The sequence below is a fragment of the Callorhinus ursinus genome, unplaced genomic scaffold, assembly GCF_003265705.2.
Source record: "Callorhinus ursinus isolate GAN/ISIS: 27379988/994484 unplaced genomic scaffold, GSC_fseal_2.0 scaffold34, whole genome shotgun sequence".
NCBI classification, from domain to species: domain Eukaryota; kingdom Metazoa; phylum Chordata; class Mammalia; order Carnivora; family Otariidae; genus Callorhinus; species Callorhinus ursinus.
In genome coordinates, this window is record NW_027397096.1 from 4,230,190 (window position 1) to 4,249,262 (window position 19,073).

The window sequence follows — 19,073 nt, forward strand, 5'->3', positions numbered from 1 at the left end:
GCTGTGGGCCAGCATGTGTGTATGCGGAGGTGGAGTTGGGGTGGGGCCATAATGTGGCTCCCAAACCTTCCTGTCCCCTAAGCCTCTATAACCTAGCATCACACTCAGCATCTAGAGTCAGCATTCAGTACATGGTGCAGCAGGAAGGGGTTTTTCCTTTGATAAAGACAGAGACCCAGGCCCTGAGAGGGGAAGCTTTGGCCCAGAGTCATAGCCAACTCTGGCACAACAGAGGCTGGGACAAAGACCCTCCACTCTAGGGTAGGCGGAAGGTGTGGGGGAGGTGGTCTTGTTCTCTAGCCCACCTTCCCCCGCCCAGAGACCACTAGGACTGCTAGGTTGTGCTTTTAGCCCTCATCCAAGAGACAAGGTGGACACGGTTTTGGCTCAGGTCTGGAGCCATCCTGGGCTCAGCTGCTTTGGGGAACCCCCTGGCCTGTCTGCCTTGCATGGAATGTTGCCTCTAGCCCCCAGCACTACCCCAGACCCAGAAGAGCTCTTAATTTCCTTAGTGGAGGAAATGGAGGAACTGAGGTAGGCGGAGAGTTCTCAGGCACTAATTCGGATATGCCTGGTGTCCACCCCCTCTGGGCTGAGACTTAATGTCTCTCTAAGAGGCCTAGAAGTCCTGGGATTCATCTGGGTTCTGCGGAGCCCTGGCTGGGGCCGGGCCCTGGGCTGCACAATGGGAATTCTAAAATGAGTGAGACACGAACACACACTTGTTCTTAAGAATAAGATGGACTGGGCCTATGGGGCGGCGGGGGGAGGCGAGAGTCATCGTGCTTGGAGGGATCTGGGGAGGGCCCTTGGAGGAGACAGCAGTGGAGCAGGGGCACGAACACTCAGGATGATCGATGGAAGGAGGTGGGGTGAGCGTTCAGCAGCATTAAGCAGAGGTCTGGAGGCAAGCTGGGCCAGGTGGCTTCGGGAAAGTGGATATTTATGATGCGAAAGGAAGACAAATCTCTGGAGCCTTGTAGTCCAGGTGATGAGGCTTCTCCTGGGGACGGTGGGGAGCGTTAATCGGGAATGACCTGGTCAGATTATCTCTGGCTGCTGAACAAAGGCTGGATTTGAGGGAGTGAGACTGACAGCCAACGCACACTGAGTGCCAGGCCCGGGGCTAGGTGTAAACTTAGAACGTTCGCCATCCCTTCTGAGGCAGGCACGTTATTATGCCCATTTCACAAGAAGTGCAGGACGGGAGGGGTGAACATTGCACGGCTATTAAGTGGCAGTGTCAGGGGTCTAACCCCACAGTCTGGCTCCAGGTCACAGACACCCCCACCCTGCGGGCAGAGGGGCCCTCCAGAGGGTGGTGCAGGAGTTCGGGCTGAAGTGGGTTTCCCACCAAAGGGAACCTGAACTCGGTCAATATCCACGGAGATGGCGAGAAAGAGACAAAGTGGAGATTATTAAGAGGGGAGATTTCCAGAACTGGCGGCTGATTGGATGAGATGGCTGGAGCCAGGGAGGAGTCGAGGCTGAAGCCTGGTCCACAGCCTGAATGTCGCGGTGGGGAGAGGTGCTGTCACAGGGCTTGGGAACCCAAGTTGGATCAGGGTGGGGGCTGGGGGAGGTGATGAGTTCAAGTTGGGACATGCTGGGGGTGTGGGTACAGATGTCCTGAAGGAGGTGACCAGGAATAGACAGGAAATTCAGGCCCTGAGACCAGGAGGCGGATGAAGGCTGGAGACGGTGATCCTTGGAGGTCGGTGGCCACAAGACAGTTGCTGAAGCTGTGATGGTGGCCAAGTTATGGGGTGCCCAGCTACTGGTGTTTAGTGAGCAGGGGGCAGGAATGCTGAGTGCTCTCAAATTAACAGGGCGCTCCGTGCAAATAGTCCACCCCTTCCAACTCAGGGTCACTGAATGGGAGTATGTAACCCTAGGCAAGGCTAGAGAGTGAAAGCAGGGCAAAGGGAGAGGAACCCGTGATGGAGACAGGAAGAGCAGCCGGAGAGGTGGGAGTAGAAGCCTATCTTGTAGTAGGGTGTATTAGAAGCTAAGGGAAGAAGGAATTTCACCAAGAAGCAAGTGGTCAGGAGTTGTCCGTTGTCGCAAAAGTGAGGAAGGGGCACGGGGTGAGGTTGGGGGTTGGTTTGCAGATGAAGCTGTATAGGTTTACAGAGTATTTGGAGTTGGAGGTGTTGCTTATGGGATTACAAGTCTACAGAGAAAATGTTGCAAGCAAGAGGGACTTTTAGGCCTCCAGCTGTCAGGAAGAGATGCTCCCCCACCACCCTGATAACAGTCTTCATGGTGCCTGCTAAGTCGAACTGGGTTGAGGTTCTGGATGGGGCTGAGGTCCGAATCCCTGGAGCAGGTACCGGGTTGGCACTCACGCCGAGAGTCCTATGGCCCTTGGGCCTGGAGGAGGAGTTCGGCTGGGGAAAGCCTTGGCCCCCTGGCTCCTTGTAAGTCTTCATGTCACTGGCACTGGTCCTGCTGCCAAAGATGCACCTTGCTGGCTTTGGTTCCTGGCACTTTCTCTAGGAAGCTGGAGGGTTCCTGGGCAGTAGAAGGAGGGAGAAGACAGGGTAAGGGTGGGTCTAGTCCTGGCTCTGATGAGGATGAGCTGTTGACCTTGAAGTTCCATGTGGGCCTTGCCAGATCTGGGTCTCAGGTTTCATTTCTCTGAAGTGGGCCAGATTTCTTTGCTTTGACTCTTCAGGAACCTCATGAGGACCCCACCACTGGGTTGAACAAGAAAGCCCAAGAGACCCACCATTCATGCCTACCTAGGCTGGTCTGTATGGTACACGTTGGGGCTGCCAAACCCATTGTAAAATATTGAGATGCTTCCCTTCTGATGGTAAAGAGTTGCTATCTGAAGCCCCCAGCACATTCCTCCCTACCCTGGGCCCTCCCGTTAAGAGCCACCCTCCATCCCTCACCACCCTGCAACTAAAGAAAGGGTGCTTTACTTTTTTGTGTATCATGGACCCCATTGTTATCGTCTGCTGAAACCTAGAGACAATAAGGGTTTTTATGAATATAAAATGTATGGAAATCCTAAATATTTTAGGTATTGAAAACTATATAATAGGAATCTATAGATCCGTCCTGGGACACCTGTAATGTAATATGAAAACATCTGTGATTCCTAATCTGTGATTTCTCTACCTTATGACAAAGTCACAGATTCTACTAAAGCCATTGTGATTTGTGGCTGACATTCATAATGGAGGGAAATGCTAACTTGGAGGTCGAGATGAGTGAAAATGAAGGTATGATTTCTTCATCCAACTTTTTAAAAAGATTTTATTTATCTATTTATCTGAGAGAGAGAGCATCAGCGAGTGGAGGGGAGGGGCAGAGGGAGAGGGAGAGAGAATCTCAAGTGGACCCGTGCTGAGCGCAGAGCCTGATGTGGGCCTTGATCTCACAGCTGCTTAACCGACTGAGCCACCCAGGCGTCCCTGTTCATCCAATTGAATGAACCCCATGAACTAACCAGTTTTAGAACCCTTAGGTTTAGAGCCATCCCCCCGCCCCCCCAAACAGGTTAACTTCCCCAGAACCGGGCACTTCCAGACCCTGCATCCATTCAGCTCACCCTCCAACGGTGAACATTTGCTGCGAGGCGGCCAGCAGGGGGCAGCATATGAATGGGAGTGCGGGACTCAGCTCCGAGAGCCGCGGCAGCCTCTTAAGTTTAAGGGCTAGTCTGGTTACAAACAAAAACAAACCTGAAACCCCAAATTCTGTTTGTCACCTGCCTTACTTGTGTGGATGCCAGCTCACTTGTAGGTGCGCTAAATGGGCACATGGGACAGAGGGCTTACTCTGGAGGAGATCTCTGCTTACCACCTAAGCTGGAGGTGCAGAGTAGGGGGCTTAACAGAGAGCCTCCCCGTCTTTTCCTTCATAGTCAGGGCTGGGCTGGGGCGGGTGGGGCTTCCTCTCGTGTGCGCCGGCTGGCCATGTCTCCCTCCACTCCCCACCCTGCCCTATCCCTCTAGTCCTGGACACAGGCTCTTAGGGGGAGTGCAGCTGTAGGGTGGGGCCCTATTATGGTATCTTCTACGGTGTCGTCCTAGGGGGTAGGCAGGTGGTGTTGACCTGCTTCCAGGCCCGGTCCCCTGGAAGAACTTTCGAAGCAGAGTCCCCACCTGGGGCTGCTCTGAGTCTTGAAGTTCGTGTGTGCTTTTGTCTCCCACACGTACCCCCTCCCTGTTCAGGCAGAGTGTAGGGCTCCCTCTTAGTCTGTCCTTTGGTGACAGCAGTCTGTCTGGAGGGGGTACCTGGGAGGGGAGGCTGAAGTTCAGCCGAGTGGGCCCCTGACACTCCAGAGACCACCTTCCAGGGCCAGCAGTGCCCACAGCACCGGGCTACGCTCTAGTCACGTCACCCGTGGAACCCATAGCCCCAGCCAGGGAAAGATGGGGGACAGGAAGGCACAGCTGGACAGGAAAGTGACCCCTTCTTGTGTGAAGAGCTGAGGGGGCTTGAGGAGGAAAGTGGTGAATCTCAGTAAGAAGGGGCGTGGGGGGAGGGAGTCTTCTTCCTTCTTAGGGGCTGGACAGCTGCTTCCTCGGATGCCTTTGGAAAGTCTCCAGGGAAGAGGCCCCGCCTACCTGCCCTCTCATCCTCCCCAAGCCGGTCAGGACGTCCTCCTAGACGGAAACTTCACAGTACAGAATGAGGGTCGGGGTGACATCACAGACCGGGGTATCTACAGTTAGTGTGGCCTGGCCTTTCTGCTCAGGGAGGGGAAATCCGGAAATGAAGCCTCAGGAGCCAAGACCACAGGCACTTGCTTTATTGTTCCAGGTCAGGGGACAACGGCAGGCCAGCTAGGGATCTGCTTGTGCCTAACCAAGCCCAGGCTAACCTCTGGGGGCTCTTGTCACCCCCAGGGGCAGGGTAGGCTGCAGCTTTCACTTGGTGCAGGTTGGGCTCTCCCGTAGGGCATGGCAGGCAACCAGCACACCCCCAGCTCTGGGAGACACCGTGGGTCTGCCAAGCAGTCAAAGAGAGAGGGGGCATCGGCTGCCACTCCCCCCCCGCACCCACCAGCCTCTGTCAGGCTCCCCTCCCCTGAATGCCCACGCTGCCTGGGACAGGTGGAAGTCATTAGTAAGTTGGGACCTACACTACATGAAGTTCTTATAGAGAAGGGCAGAGACTGTAGTGCCCTGGAGGGGTCCTTCCTATGCCCAGGGCTGGGAAGAGGACACTTTTAAGTTTCTGAGGGCAAGGGCTTTTCCAAACACTTTGTGTCCGAATTGGGCTCAGTTTGGTCCTGGGGTGGCCGTTACCCCTCCTGGGTGTCATTCTGGGGCGGGGGGTCAGACAGAGCATATACTGAGGATGGGCAGAGCCTGGCCGAGTGGGTGCTGCTAATAGCAGCCCCCTGGGGGACCCACAGACAACTTGGGGAGAGGCTCTACACTGCCTCTTCCTTGACCGGCTGCTGGGATGAAGATGGGAGAATAAATACAGGGGGCTTCCGGGAGAGAACATGCTAGAAGGGGCCAGGCCTGCAGAGAATGCGGACATCAGAATAGGGTTTCAGGGTGGTCTTGGACCTGGCATGAGGACCTGAGCCCTCAGCTCTCAGCTGCCTCAGAAATGGAGTCAGGCTCTCAGTGACGTAGTTCTGATTCTTCTGCATAGAAGGTATGTGGGTGGGTGTAGGTCTGATTGACTCTGTGTGTGTGTGTGTGTGTGTGTGTGTGTGTGTGTGTATCCATGCACATATTATGCAGAAGGGTGTAAGTGTGGATGAGTGTGAGCTAGGAAGGGTGTGTTTTTTCCTTGCCCGGACACTTGGTCTTCAGGGACCCTGAGTGAGGAGCTGGCTCACCGGGTGGCAGAAATGTGTGAGGGGCGGCATCGTGGGTGGTGTCTTCTTCACCCCCAAGCTGCCAGCTAACAAACAGTTGGCTTAGTGGCATAGGGGACAGGGATGGTTTTCCTTCCTTGACCTTTAAGGTGGGCCCGATGTGGGCGGCCAGCTGGGACTTCCAGGCCAGAAAGAGGCCAAAGCTGTTGCTGGGCATGGCTCATGCTAGGGCCATGGGCTTGGAGCTGGGGCTGAGGTACACAGAGGGGCCAGCAGGGGCTGTGGGGGGTGTGGGCTCCAGCTCCATGAAGGCCGAGTAGAGGGTGGTGAGGTGCAGGTCACCCAATGCCCCGGAGCCCCCACTGCCTGGTGGTGCCAAGTCGCCGGCCCCACTGCCCGTCTCTGCCAGACAGGACCCCGGCGGGAAGCAATGGGGTGGTGGTGGAGGTGGCGGCATTGAAGATGATGTCGGGGACGAGGTCACCAGTACCAAGGGGTCAAGGGCCAAGCTGTCATCCTTCAGCTGTTCCCACAGGTTTCCTAGTTGGGGGAGAGAACAGGCGTCACTGGGAGGTACCAAGGAGTCCTGTGTACCCCACCCATGGCTCTCACATGCTAAAGAGAGCAGGATTGGGGTAACCTTGACTGGGGAACAGACAGTTGGCAGCAGGGAGTTGCTGGAACTCTCCGATTCCTCTGCCAGGAGTTGCTGGAACTCTCCGATTCCTCTGCCATAGCTTAGATGATCTCTGGGGCTCTTATTTTGGAGGGAGGTGGGGTAGTCAAGGCCTATTGGAAGGACTGATGCCTATGCTGTGCACTCTGGACTTAGCCTGCAGAGGGAGCCCCTGGAACTCTTCCCCCGGCTCCTGCCAGGCTCCCAAGGAAGGCGGATCGGCAGCCAAGACCAAGGATCTTCTAACAATGCACTGCCGGAGCCCATGCGGTCCTTCACTGCAGGCCCAAGGGAGAGGAGCAGAGCCTGGAGCACTGACTCCACGGAGGTGTCAGTGCTGCCACCGCATCCTCCTCTTTGTGCTGTGGGACCTGCATCATGGCCGACCAGGGCCTGGCGCTCCTGCCCTGGGTATCAGGGCTGAAGGGATGGAGGAAAGGGGCTGGATCAGCCAAGACCCTGGACTGAACTCGGCTGCTTGGGTTCCAGTTCTTACTCTCCTTCTTTCTAGCCAAGTAACCTTGAATAAGTTACTTAACCTCCATGTGCTTTTGTGAAGGGGGTTTAATAACCTCTCCTCTGGTCCTAGAGGCCCAGATGAGAGAGCACACGTGAAGCTGATGGTTTGTGGTGAGTGTCGCTCCCCACTTCTGGCTGCAGCTGAGGATCTAGCTGCGCGTTTCTAACAAGCTTACCAAGACCTGGGCTGTGTCCCCACAGGACCGGGAGCTCGGTGAGGGTCAGCTGTCTCCACCTGCCTGTGGATGTCCCTCCCCCTACTCCCCCAGTGCATCCAGAGGGTCTGAGGCCTGGGTCAGCCCCCTCCTCCAAGCCTCCTGGGCCAGGACCAGGGTCTGGGCATGCACTGGGGTTTAGATCTGAATGGGTGGGCTCTGCCGTGTGCAGAGATGGGACAGGCAAGATGGAATGGAATAGATAGAACCTCTTTCCAGACTCCTACCGCCAAATCTCGGCAGGACCTGCCTAGTTCTGAGGCCTTACATTCTGAGCCTCTGAGATGAATGAGAAAATGCAACCACCTTCGGGAATGTTCAGACTGGCAGGTGCTCACAGCCACGATGGAGCGGAACACTGGGCTCTTTCCCAGCTACTCGGAACTGGGAGTGGTTTGGTGATGTGGTCCACTGGAACATGTTCAAGGGCACAGGAGGAGGGAGATGGGGGCAAGGACATTCCTCTTCGCCCCTTGGCACCCCTGGCGGGCCTGGGACTTCTCTGCTTCAACAGACCAGAAACCTGGCAGCTTGGAGCGGATGGGCCACACCGCCAGGCGCCCCTCTCTGGTCTTGTCCCACCTTTCCTTTCCCACCCACAGCTTCGACTTACCCTGGAAGTCGAAGTCGGTGAGAGAGGGGTTGATGGCGTCCAGGTCGGTGCCAAGGTCTCCGTCTGGCAGCAAGGTGTCATGCATGGTCCTGGCCGGGGAAGGCTCAGCCAGTAGCTTGGCGCTGTGGCTGGGTGGGGTGTTGGCAGGCAGAGGCGAGTCCTGGGGGGTGCCTGGCTGGGCCCGCAGCTCAAGGTGCCCATCCGGCTGCGGGAACAATGGCTGTGGGGGTCCGGGAGGGGCCGGGCCCGGGGAGAGGTGCGAATATGTCTGCCCATAGCAGGAGGGCACATGCCCCCCAAGTAGGTCCTGCAGGGGGTTCTTGCCGGGAATGGGGCCCGGAGCTGGGTGGATTGAGTGCAGTGGCTGGGAGAGCCCAACTGGAGGGGCCAGGGGGCGGATGGGGCCTGAGCTGGTCAGCCCGGGGGGTGGGCAGCCCAGCAGTGGGGAGCCCAGCTTCTCCCTCTTCTCTCCAATGAGGCTGTCCAGCTCTTCTGCAAAGGCCCAAGAGAGAAGAGAGAGGGACACCATGAGACCTCCCTTTCCTCCACAAGCCCTCCCCAGCCGTGGAACCACTCAGGCCTTCTCTCACTAGTAAGTTCTCTTTGATCTCTCCCTCTCCCCCCCTTCCCCCCCCTCCTCCTCCCCCCCACCCCCCCAGCTCCTAGGCACACTGAGTCCTCCCTTGCATTGCCCTGCAGCCCCTCACCTGGCTTGGCCATGCTCTTGCGCACAGCAATCGGGTCTTTCCTCTTCCACTTCTGCAGCTCCTCCTGCATCTTGTCGATTTTGGCCGGATTGAGGGCCCACAGGCAGCCCTTTCGAGAGGAGCTTCCAGATTTGTTCTCCACCTTCTCAAAGCACTTGTTGAGAGAAAGGTTGTGGCGAACAGAATTCTTCCAGCCGTCAGGTGCCGTCTGCCGGAGCAGAGCAGGACAAAAATTCAAGCCAGGGTCAAGGAGCCTGGGGAGGCTTCTCTGTCCTCTGGGTGCCGAACTGCCACCCATTCCAGGGCTTGTCATCCTCCTCAGCACCCAGCCCGTGCTCAGTACCCTTCAGTGGTGGGGCAGGGGTGGGCGGGAACCTTGGCCCCTTCATCCCAGCCCCACCTCCTCCAACCCTTCCGAGGATTGTGGGGGTGGTTCATAGAGGGAGGGCCCGTCCCTGTCTGGAGCTGGACCACTCCCCCTGGGTCTTGGGGCCTGTGCTCGGACCCCTCTGGGGAAAGCGAACTCGCTACTCCCAGGTCTCCCCGATGCCAGCTTTGGAATGAGGAGGGAACTATGGGGTGCTCCTTTCCTGGGGCTGCCTCACCCCTGCTTGGGCAAACTCGGGAGAAAAGAAAGATGGGTGAGGTTTTATTTGGGTGTGTGCCCCTGTTGCACATATGTCGTGTGCATAGCTGGGTTTTGGTGAGAGTGCGAGGTGTGTGTGTGGGGGGGGGCACTGGCTGTGCATATGTGTGTGTTTGTGTCCCTAAGTACGCCTCCCTGGTGCGAGCCCGTGTCCGGGGTGTGGGTCTGTGAATTCCTTTGAGTGTGAGGATGTGTGTGTGTGAGAAAGTCTCTCTGGGTGTGTGGGGGTATCCATGACTGTATGTGTGTGGGGGTGTGAGTGTTCACATGAGTGTGCCCGGGGGGAGGCGTGCCCCACTGGGAAGGCCAGCCCTCAGGTGGGGAGTGGGGGGGCTCGTGCCAACAGAATAAACACCCATTAGGAGGCCTGGTCATGCCACCAGTGCAGTAATTGTGCCCAGGGAGGGTTGTAAAAACCATTAGGCTGACTCAGTGGGGTGAGAGGCGGTGGCGGGGGTGCCAGTGGATACCCCCCCATTCCGGAACCCCCGCCGACCTCCAGCTCTGTTCCCGCCTCTGTGCCAGTCCCAGGCCCAGTGGGGGCCAACGGTGAGCAGAGCATCTGCTCCAGCCAGGGGGGCCCCCATACCCTCAGCCCCCTGGTCCCTTTTCCCTTTCAGCTGGCAGTTTCAGCAGAATGCGGGGGGCCACGCCCTCCTCCCCAGCTCTCTTGCCCCAGGGAGCAGTCAGGCTGATTCACGCCCGGCAGAACTGGGTCCTGACGCTCGGTCACTGAGAGCTGCCGGCAGGAGCTGCCGGAGACTTTCTCAGGGGCAGCTGGCCTGGGGCAGGGGGCTGGTTGACATGACCCCCCAAGGCTCCCGGGGCTCAGGAGGAAGGATGCTTGAGCCACCAGACCAGTCAGCTTGGGATTCACCTTCAACTCCCACGACAGTCCCTACTAGGAGTCAAGGCTGTGTCGCCTGATGGGCAGAGTTAATGTGCACTGGGCCCTTTTATGGGCCCATAAATCTGTGACTTTGGGATGCCAGCACAGCCCCCACCCCAGCCACTTCCTGTTTGGAAGAGGGACGGTCGGCACTAGCAATTATGTCCAGTGGCTGGACACTTCCCCAGTCCCATAGCCCTGACTCATGGGGCTACAGGACGCCCACCTCAGCTGCCTGGGACATGAATGCTACCCACCCCGGGGTCCCTCTGTTCTTGCCCGGGAAAACGACCTTCAAATGGAGAGTGAGCGATAAAGGGGGCAGGGGATCTTTGAACTAATTCCTTAGGTAGGTCAGAGGGGAACCGTCAGAGTTGGAAGGAATGGATGTGCCAGCTGGTCCAACCTGACCATTTTACAGATTGGGAAACTGAGGTCCAGGGAAGAAACTGCCTGGCCCTAGATCACACAGAAGGCAGTGACAGAGCCCAGACTCCAGATCTGTCCCCTTATTAAGGGCCCTGCCCAGGTCACCCTATAGGGCTGGCTTCACCACTGGGGCCCGTCCCATCCTCACAGATGCTTTCTCTCTGAAGTCAAATGTAAACTCAGGAGTGAGAGAATGATGCAACCGGCTAAGAACAACAACTAGAACCAAAAAAAAAAAAAAAAAAAAAAAAAAAAAGTTGTTAGACCTCTTCACTCTTCAGCCCCATAAAACAGGGATTACACAGCTCCCAGGAAAAATAATTAAGCCAGGAAGATGAGATGCAGGGAGGGGCTGGGGGCCAGGCGGGGAGTTGGCAGGGAGGAATGGCTGCGAGGAACAGGGCAGGCCCTCACTTCCCTGTCTCTGGCCTGGCCCCTTGAAGCCCTATAGAGGACCCTCCAAAAGCTTTAGCAGTTAGGGAGCATTTCGTCTCCAGATCTGTTGGGATATCCGGGCAGCTCTGGATACTGGCTCTGATGCTTCTCAAATCCCAGAGACAACTCACCCCCCCTTCCAGAATCTCTGGTGGATGACCATACTGCCCCATTCCCGGCCAGACCACTCTGGCCATCTTGCCCACTCCTCATTTGATCGCAATGCAGCAAGTACAAACTTGTTTGAATATCAGCTTCAGATTATCCTCAGGCGGGACAATTGGGAAGATAGTGGGGCCAGAGATCACCTACTGGCCGGTGGAGCTAAGTTCTGGACCTGGGCCTCAGCTCCCATCTTCGGCCTGGTTCTCGGATGAGATTATATCCACCAGGGTGTAGACCTCGGAGAAGGCACTCCTCACACACAAGCTCTGATCTCCCCTGCACCCACCCCAGAAAAAGAGGTCTGTGCTGGAAGGTATGGGGCGGAGGGCATGCCGAGAAGGGAAGTGGGTGATGTGTGAAGCCAAACAGCTTGAGCCACCAACCGATCCCCCTGTTGTGTGACCTTGAGCAGGTGGATCACCCTTTCTGATGTGTTTGCCCATCTGGACAGAAAGGTATCTGTCCCGCCTCTAGGGAGGGAATCTGGTAGAAGCCCCTTCCGTGGATGACAGGAACTAGCTACTGTACATGGGAAGGCCAGGTGAGCCACCCAGTTCCCTGGGACACTTGAAGACCATGAAGCCCACACCCCGTTTTCTGACAGTGCTGCAGCTGAGCCTGCCACCCACAGAGGCAGATCTTAATCTCTCCCTGGAAGGCAATGGGTCCTGTGGTCCCAGCGTCCCATGCCACCCTGGCTGGCTATTGCTCTTACTCAGATTCCTCTAACCCTACAGCATCCTGGGGGCAAGGGTGGGGACAGTCTCTCATTTCTTCCCAAGCTCTCTCTCCCCACTCGGGTTAGGTGGATGCTTCTTGAAGCCTATCAGGACTGACAGGTCCGCTTTCCACCAGCATGAGATCGGATTCCAGCCTGCTGTGTAACCTTGGGTGAATGGCTTGAGCTCTCTGTTCCTGACACAGAACTCTCAAGAGAGAACTCTCTGGCTCCAGAGAGGCCTGGTTCGCCCAGCACTCAGGGATGGGAGGATTGGGGTGGATCCCGGGCTCACCTTGAAGTAGGGAAAGTGCTCCGTCATGAAATTGTAGATCTCGCTGACAGGAAGGCTCCCCGTTTTACTGTTCTTAAGGGCCATGAAGATGAGGATGCTGAAGGCAGAGAAAACCTTGAGAGTTTGAACTTCTGAGCAGGCAGGGAGTCTGCCCCTGACCACCCCGCCTGCCCTGGCTGGAGTAGTTGAGAGGAATAACCTGCTGCAGATTTAGGTGAGAGGCTCCATGGGGTGGAAAGGAGAAAGGACGAGAAGGTGTCCACTGAAGCTGGGAGTTACTGACCTACAAGGGTCTTGCGGAGTGTAAGAGACCTGGGTTGTAATCCTGGCTTGGCCACTCACTGGTTGTGTGACCTTGGCTGAGTGCCTCAACCTCTCTGAACCTGTTTCCTCAGCTTTGAAGTAAGAAAAGTAATAGTTACCTCAGCGTTGTGAGGATTAAGGGTGCATGACCAGGCACCCTCAGCCAACTGCACACTAAAGGTTGGATAGTCAGGGAGGGAACTATGGTTTCTTGAGCCCCTACAATGTGCCAAGCATATTCTCTCACTTAATCTTTCCAAAGGCCTGAATATTGCTGTTCCTTTTTTTTTTTTTTTTCTTAAAGCAGATGAATAAACAGAGGCTCAGAGAGATTGAGTAACTTGCCGGAGGTTTCACAGCTAGTAAATTCGAGAGCCTGGACTTGAACCGAGCTCTGTTGGACTCCAAGGATGGGGTATTCTCCTTTCTGTGCATCATCCTGCCTCCCACAAACCCCTTCTCTGTGCTCCTGGATGCTCTTTGAGTTCCTTTTCCTTCCCTGAGTTCACACTGGCTGATGATCTGATCCCACTTGGGGCCTGGCACACAGGAGGTCAAGTGTCACTGTTGATGGGAGGCATGAAAGTTCAGGGGGAAGGTCTCCTAGACTGGCTGGGTGTTGCGGGCTTTGGCATTTACGACCCCAGCCCCGATCCTGCAGGCGCTGGATACCTGAGCTGAGTCTGTAGGCCTCATCTCTCACTTATCTCCCAGAGAGATTTGGGGTTCGGCTTCTCTCTCTATCTAGGGGAAAAGGAGGGGGAAGGGGGCGAGCATCCCTCCTAAACTCTCAGGCCCAGGCCCCGGGCCCCATGAGGCTAGAATTTAGGGGGCCCGATCTCGGGGCACCAGCCTTGGCTGAGTAGAACCACTGACATAGCTCCACAGGGTTAGACAAGAGGTCAGAGGTGATCTAGTCTGTCCGCCTGCCTCCGTGCAGGACTGTCCTCTCCAGCATCGTCTCGAAGCCTGCTGAGTATGACTTCCATCCTCTGCCATCCCCTTATACCTTGAGGATTCCATGCCTCAGTTTCCCCACTGGTCCTCTCAGCCCTCTTCCTTCCACCCCAGGGGGGTGCTGGGAACATACCTGTAGGAGTAGATGGGTTTTGGGAAGAGAGGCTGGTGCCCATCTGTGCTGGCCTGGGGCGCGATCCGCTGGTATGGATAGTGTGAGGAGCCCAGGTACGGTAAGGGGTAGCTGCCACCACCTGGTGAGTACTGTAGAGGTCAAAGGGGCAGAGTGGTTGCCATGGTAACCAGTCCTTCCCAAGGTGGGGTAATCCCCCTCCCACACCCCATTCATATACATCCAGAGAGAGAGCTGAGGCTAGATTCTTCTCTCCCTGGTTATGGGCTCCAAGAGCAGAGCCATCTGAGGGGGCTGGCCACGGGCGTGGACATCTGAGGGCCTCTGAGGAGCTCCCCATTCCCAAATCTGGGATCTCAGAGGCCTCAAAGCTCCTTTCCTCCAGTTCCTTCCTCTCAGGCCCGTTGCATGGTGATGGGGAAGCGGCCTGGCTGGGCTAGAGAGTGTAAGGCCCTCCAGGCCCCCCTACATTTCCTGCAGCAGCTGGGTCGGAAGTGGGGTGTCCAGCCCGGGCCTTCGTTTGCTGGGCACTGCCACCTTTTACGAGTTTCAGTGGCTCTTTGAAAGGGCCGGTCACGGTGGTGGGCAGGTGGGGGTAGGAGGTGGTTTTACGGCACAGGGAGTGGCTGTGGTGCCAGGGGTGGTGTTTTATGGGGGCAAAGGGGGTAGGAGACTCTGACTCCCCCATCTGCTCCAGGCTGAGGTGCTCTTTCCAGGTCACCCGAGAGACACTTAGTGCCTGAGTCACCCTCTCTGCAGGCTCTATAAAGCCCTGGGTGCGGCCATCTTGTTCGGGGTGGGGGGGTGGTGTGCGGAATGCAGAAAGCATCAAAGCAGGGCTGGGCATGGTGAGGCCATGTAAGGTCTGGCAGCCCCTTAACCCTGCTGTGGCTCCGTCCCTGAGGGGCCAGACTGCCTCAGGGACACCCCCTGCCCTGGGTCAGACCTTGAGCCTCAGGAGGGCTTTAGCCATTCCAGCTGGGCTCCTCCTGGCGGCGAGGATGACCCCTCATGTGCTCCCTCTGCTTCCCTCCATCTCTTTCTTGCCCCCAACAAAGCAAGCAGTCTGACCACCTCCTCCCCCCCCCCACCACCCCCATGTGCCTGCCTCCCTGGCTTGGCCAAGATCAGGGCCAAAGCTAAAGAGCTGGGAGTAGAACCTGCTCCACAGGCAGGGCCTGTCTCAGTGCCAGGCTGCAGGTGGATGGAGCTGGGCGCTGGGCAGCCACTTGCTCTGTCTTGCCCAGTGACTCCTGGGAGCTGCCTGGCTGCTCTGGGGCTCTTTTCTTTCTCTTTAAAAACCTGCATGCCATGCCAATGTGGGGCAATTACTTGGCATCCTGTCCATGTCGGAGGAGCTGAGGCTGGGCCGTGGGGTGGGGAGAGGGGAAAGGGCCGAAGATGATGGGGTCTTGGAGACTTCCAGGTGGCAAGGTGCCCCAGCTCCATGCCTGGTCCCACCCTGTCTTGGGGAAAGGGAAGTTGGGGGCCAGGGCTATGTAGCAAGACAGTGGCTGACCCAGGCGAGAGCCCATTGTTCCCTTTCTGCTCAGTCTTGTGTGTCACCCCACACACTCCTTTCCTCTTGGCCCCTGTCTTTGTCGGGCTCTCCTCCTCCCTCTTTTCTGTTCACATCTGGGCCCTGCCCCGCTCTCAGCCCCGCTCCCTTTCCTGAGACTCTCCATCTGAGACTCTCAGATGAACCCCACCTACTCCTAGAGAAGGGCGATTGCTTCCTTCCCCATGGACCCCTGGCCCCCCACCCCAGATGGCCCTGGACCTGGCGATGCAAGCGTGCACATGCACATCCCCGCCCGCACATCTCACACCACAATATCCTGGGGCCCCAGGGGAGCATGCCCACCTGCCGCTGACCCACCTGGTGGAAGGGGGGCTGGGAGGGACAGTACATGTGCTGCAAGGGGGGCTGGTAACAGTACATCCCAGGACCAGTCTCCAGAGCTGGGGGCTTGACCTTGACTTCTGACCCCTGCTGGAAGGAACAAAAAACAGATGACCAGGTAGGGCCTTGGTTTTCCCGTGGCTTGAAACTGACACAAAAGCAACCGCTACTCTGCCTCCCCCAAAGCTTAGTCCTGGAGAACAAATGGAGAACAGAGAAGGTCTGGCGTTTCCTGAGGGAACTCAGCCAGTTAGCGGTGGAGCTGGGGCTGGAATTGACAGCACTCCCTGGCCCGCACCTCACTTCAGGTGAAAGGCAGAGGCCGAGCTGTCCAGGCGACTAGGGGAGATTTGACGACGGTCACAGTGAGGTGGGGTAGGGACAGAGATCTCTCTGGAATAGCACGAGGACACAGTGCCTGATCCCACGCATCAAGCCTGGCTTGGGGCCTGCTTGCGTTCAGAGCTGCCAGCCTCTCGGAGCAGGTCTGCGAAGGACATCTGGAAAAGGCTACCGCTCTAGAATTCCCACTGCAGAGCCATAGTAAGGGGAGCACAGGAAGTGGCCAGAGAGGTGGGCCCAGCTGGTGACCCAAAGTCCTGCCCCTTCCACCTCGGCAAAGCTCCGGAGGAGCTCCCCCCCAGGGGAGCTCCGGGAGGCTCTTTGGAGGGGGCTGATGAGTCCTCCCCACGCTGTCTCCTGGCCATCCTCAACTCAAAGGCCTTTGCTCTCTACTCCGGGGAGTCTGCCCTCTTGCTGGTCTGCTTGAGCCCCGCGGCTCTCTTTCACCCTGGCACAGGGACCCTATAGCTGCTGCCAGTGGTGGTAGCCAGGCTCTGGCTTCCCATGGGTGGTAAGCTCCCCATGGGGCCCCCAGAGTCTAGCACAGAGCTCTACGCTGAGTAGAGTCCAAAAGAGTGCACCCCTGGTTTCTAGAAGGTGAAGAAGGCCGGGAGGAGGTAGGCCACTCTTCCTGGGCTTACCAGGGGCCTTGGGAACCAGCATCTGGGCCCAGAGGGTCAAATCAACTGTCAGCTCTTTCTGGATGTGCCCTGGGGTTGCTGATGCAGAGATAGCCATAATCATAGAATCTCAGGCCTGGAAGGGCCAGCAGCACTAGGTCCAACCTCCTCATTTGGAAGATGATGGGGTTGAGCCCACTAAGGGGAAGTGATGTGTCCGAGGTCACCCAGTGAGTCGACCAGCTAGCTGTGGCTCTCTGGGCCCCGGCTCCTCTCCACTGGGCAGGGGGTAAAGGGAGTGGGCTCAAATCTCAGCCTCCCTTCCTATAGGCCAAGGGTCACCTTGGGAAAGTCACTTGACGTCTGTGGAACCTCGGTTTCCTCAGCTGCAAAATGGGGATAGTGGGAAGTCTTTTGAGGGTTGTCATGAGGATTAAATGGGGCACTTGAGAGAAAGCATCGGGCACAGTGCCCAGGGGCTGGCAGTGTGTGGATTTGGGGGGACAGGAGCTAATATGATGCTGCCCTCACCATGAGCAGCTGTCATGTTCAGTGGGCCTGAGGAGAAGCCATCAAAGGGCCCCAGAACCAAGGGTCTTGTCTTGGCCACAGCTGGCAGGAACCCAACCCCTTCTCTATCTTCCAAGTCTGGGAATCAGGCTTTGTCGGGGGTGGCTTGGGGATGGAATGGGAGCTTGTTTGAAAGCAAAAGGTGAGGAGAGCTGGTGAGCATCTGGAGTAGGCACAACCCGGGCTGAGCCCGCTCAGTGCTCACTACCTCAGGGACCTCCAAACCTCCCTCTAGCTTTCCTCTCCCCAGGGCAACAAACCCATGAGGCAGGTCCTCTTAACCATACTTTTCCGATGAGGCCCAGAGAGGTTAAGTGACTTGCCCAAGATCACACAGCTAGTGGATATGACTGTGGAATGACATGCTGACTTTCCAAGGTGCTTTCAAGGTATTTCTATGAATACACCCAGCCCCCCTCCCCTCCGGGGCAAAGAATAGGGCCTGGAAGTGTCCTTTGAGAAGCTGTAAGCCCTCTCTCCACCGGCTGTACTGTACGCTGATGCCTGATGTCGCTGATGCCGGAGAGGGAACCTTGTGCTCTGTGGCTCCTCCTTCAACCCTTTCTCTTGGTCTCTGGAATGTGTTTTTCTTCTCATATTTGCATATGGGCGGGTAGGTCTGGCTGGGGATTCTCGACTTTTAAACAAACAGAGAAGTCACACACTGGAATCCTGACTCAGGAGCCGCTGGGAAGCTGCCAGCTTCCTTAGCCTGACCTGCCTCCCCCAACTTGGCCCCTCCAAGCCGGGGCAGGTCAGCATCCCCTCCCCAGCTGACCTTGGAGGCCAGAAGGAAGCTGAGACCCCCACTTTCTGAGCTTGCTGCTTCCCTGGCACAGCCTGACCCTGAGTCCCAGAGGGGAGAGGTCTGGAAGGGAAGGTGGAGTTTGATCTCAGAGGACTCATTCTGGGCTTCGGCCACTAGGACCCCTAGGGGTCGGTGGGAAGCCCACCGGCCACTGGTACTCACCAGGACTTGGGGGCTGTGCTCTTGGCTGGGGTAGGGGAGCCCGTTGCACCAGGCCTCTGCTGAGAAGCTAGGCAGGAAGGCCTCAGCCTCCCCCACATCCACGGGGATCTCCTCGAAGGCCTCCAGCGCCCCCGGGGTCTTAAAGGAGTGTCCATCGAGGGCCAGGGCGGTCTGGGCCTCGGGGAAGACGTCCTCGTGGAAATGCCGCTTGTATGGATGGAAAGGCCCGTGGCCACCCTTGAGGAAGCGTCCGGGGCTGCTTGCTGGGCCCTCCTCAAAGCCGAAGCTGGGGTACTTGTCTGAGGGTGAGAGCCGGAAGGGGCCCGGGCCCGGGCCAGCTGGGCAGTGGACTTGCTCAGGGCCTGGTGATGCGACGGTGGGGCTCTGTGGGGGCAGTGAGGATGCCCTCTCTGGGGGGCCGTCGGACACAAATGATGAGCAGCTGAAGCCGGCAAGCTTCTGGGGTGGACAGAGGGTAGAGAGCCCGTGAGTAGAGGCTGGACCAGGACCCTACTCTGTGCTAGGGTAACCGGGTCTGCGGCTCAGCTCTGGGGGAGCCCCCAAGTGATCGAGGGGACAGAAACTGCCCTTGGAAGCCCTAATCTGATGAGGGCACACTGCTCCTAGATCTGAGGTGCCCCAGGTCAGATGGATGCACAGCCTTGCCCTGGGAAAGCCCCATTCTGAAGGGATAAGCAGAGGCCTGCATCCGAACACTTCTGGATCTTGGAGTCACTGGGTACTTGCTCACTGCTGGAAGGGACAAAGCAGATTCCAGGAGGTGCCCGGGGGGTGGGGGTGGGGGTGACTGGTCCACCTGCTGCGAGGCACCAGGTACTTACGTTCTGCGGGGCAGGGGAGCCTGGGAGGCCCGGTGCCTGCATGAGGTCCCCCTGGGGCTCGCCCTCCAGTCTGGCGGGGCCGGGCAGCGTGGCGTCAGACTGCGGCGGGAGTAAGGACACCATCACCCAGTCCTGGCCTCGAAGAAAGCCGGCTGTGATGAGAGTGAGGACTGGGGTCCTGGGGCGACCAACCCCAAGCTCACTGCCGCCACTCCCACCCCATCCCTGGGCTGGAACCCTCACTCCAGCCAGACATCTGGTGAGACAGAGAGAGACAGACAGACAGATAGACAGGCAGATAAACAGACACAGTGAGAGAAACATCTAAGACG

General features: G+C 57.4%; 1 protein-coding gene across 1 annotated transcript; it reads right to left on the minus strand.

The window, feature by feature from the left end:
- Nucleotides 1-6,014: 6,014 nt before the first annotated feature.
- Nucleotides 6,015-18,864, minus strand: FOXN1 (forkhead box N1). Its single transcript, XM_025851039.1, has 8 exons — nt 18,742-18,864; nt 17,900-18,358; nt 15,374-15,484; nt 13,495-13,625; nt 12,102-12,198; nt 8,525-8,732; nt 7,818-8,309; nt 6,015-6,334 (listed from the first exon to the last, which is right to left on the minus strand). Exons 1-8 carry the CDS (start codon nt 18,862-18,864, stop codon nt 6,015-6,017), a joined length of 1,941 nt encoding a protein of 646 aa, XP_025706824.1.
- Between the last annotated feature and the right edge of the window lie 209 nt (nt 18,865-19,073).

Excerpts from the sequence above, each read along its gene's own strand:
- FOXN1 (XM_025851039.1), bottom strand. The coding sequence starts at position 18,864 with ATGGTGTCCTTACTCCCGCCGCAGTCTGACGCCACGCTGCCCGGCCCC. Across the intron at positions 18,359-18,741 it reads GCTCCCCTGCCCCGCAGAAC|AAGCTTGCCGGCTTCAGCTG; the intron begins GTAAGTACCTGG and ends TGTCCACCCCAG. Across the intron at positions 6,335-7,817 it reads CACCGACTTCGACTTCCAGG|GAAACCTGTGGGAACAGCTG; the intron begins GTAAGTCGAAGC and ends TCCCCCAACTAG.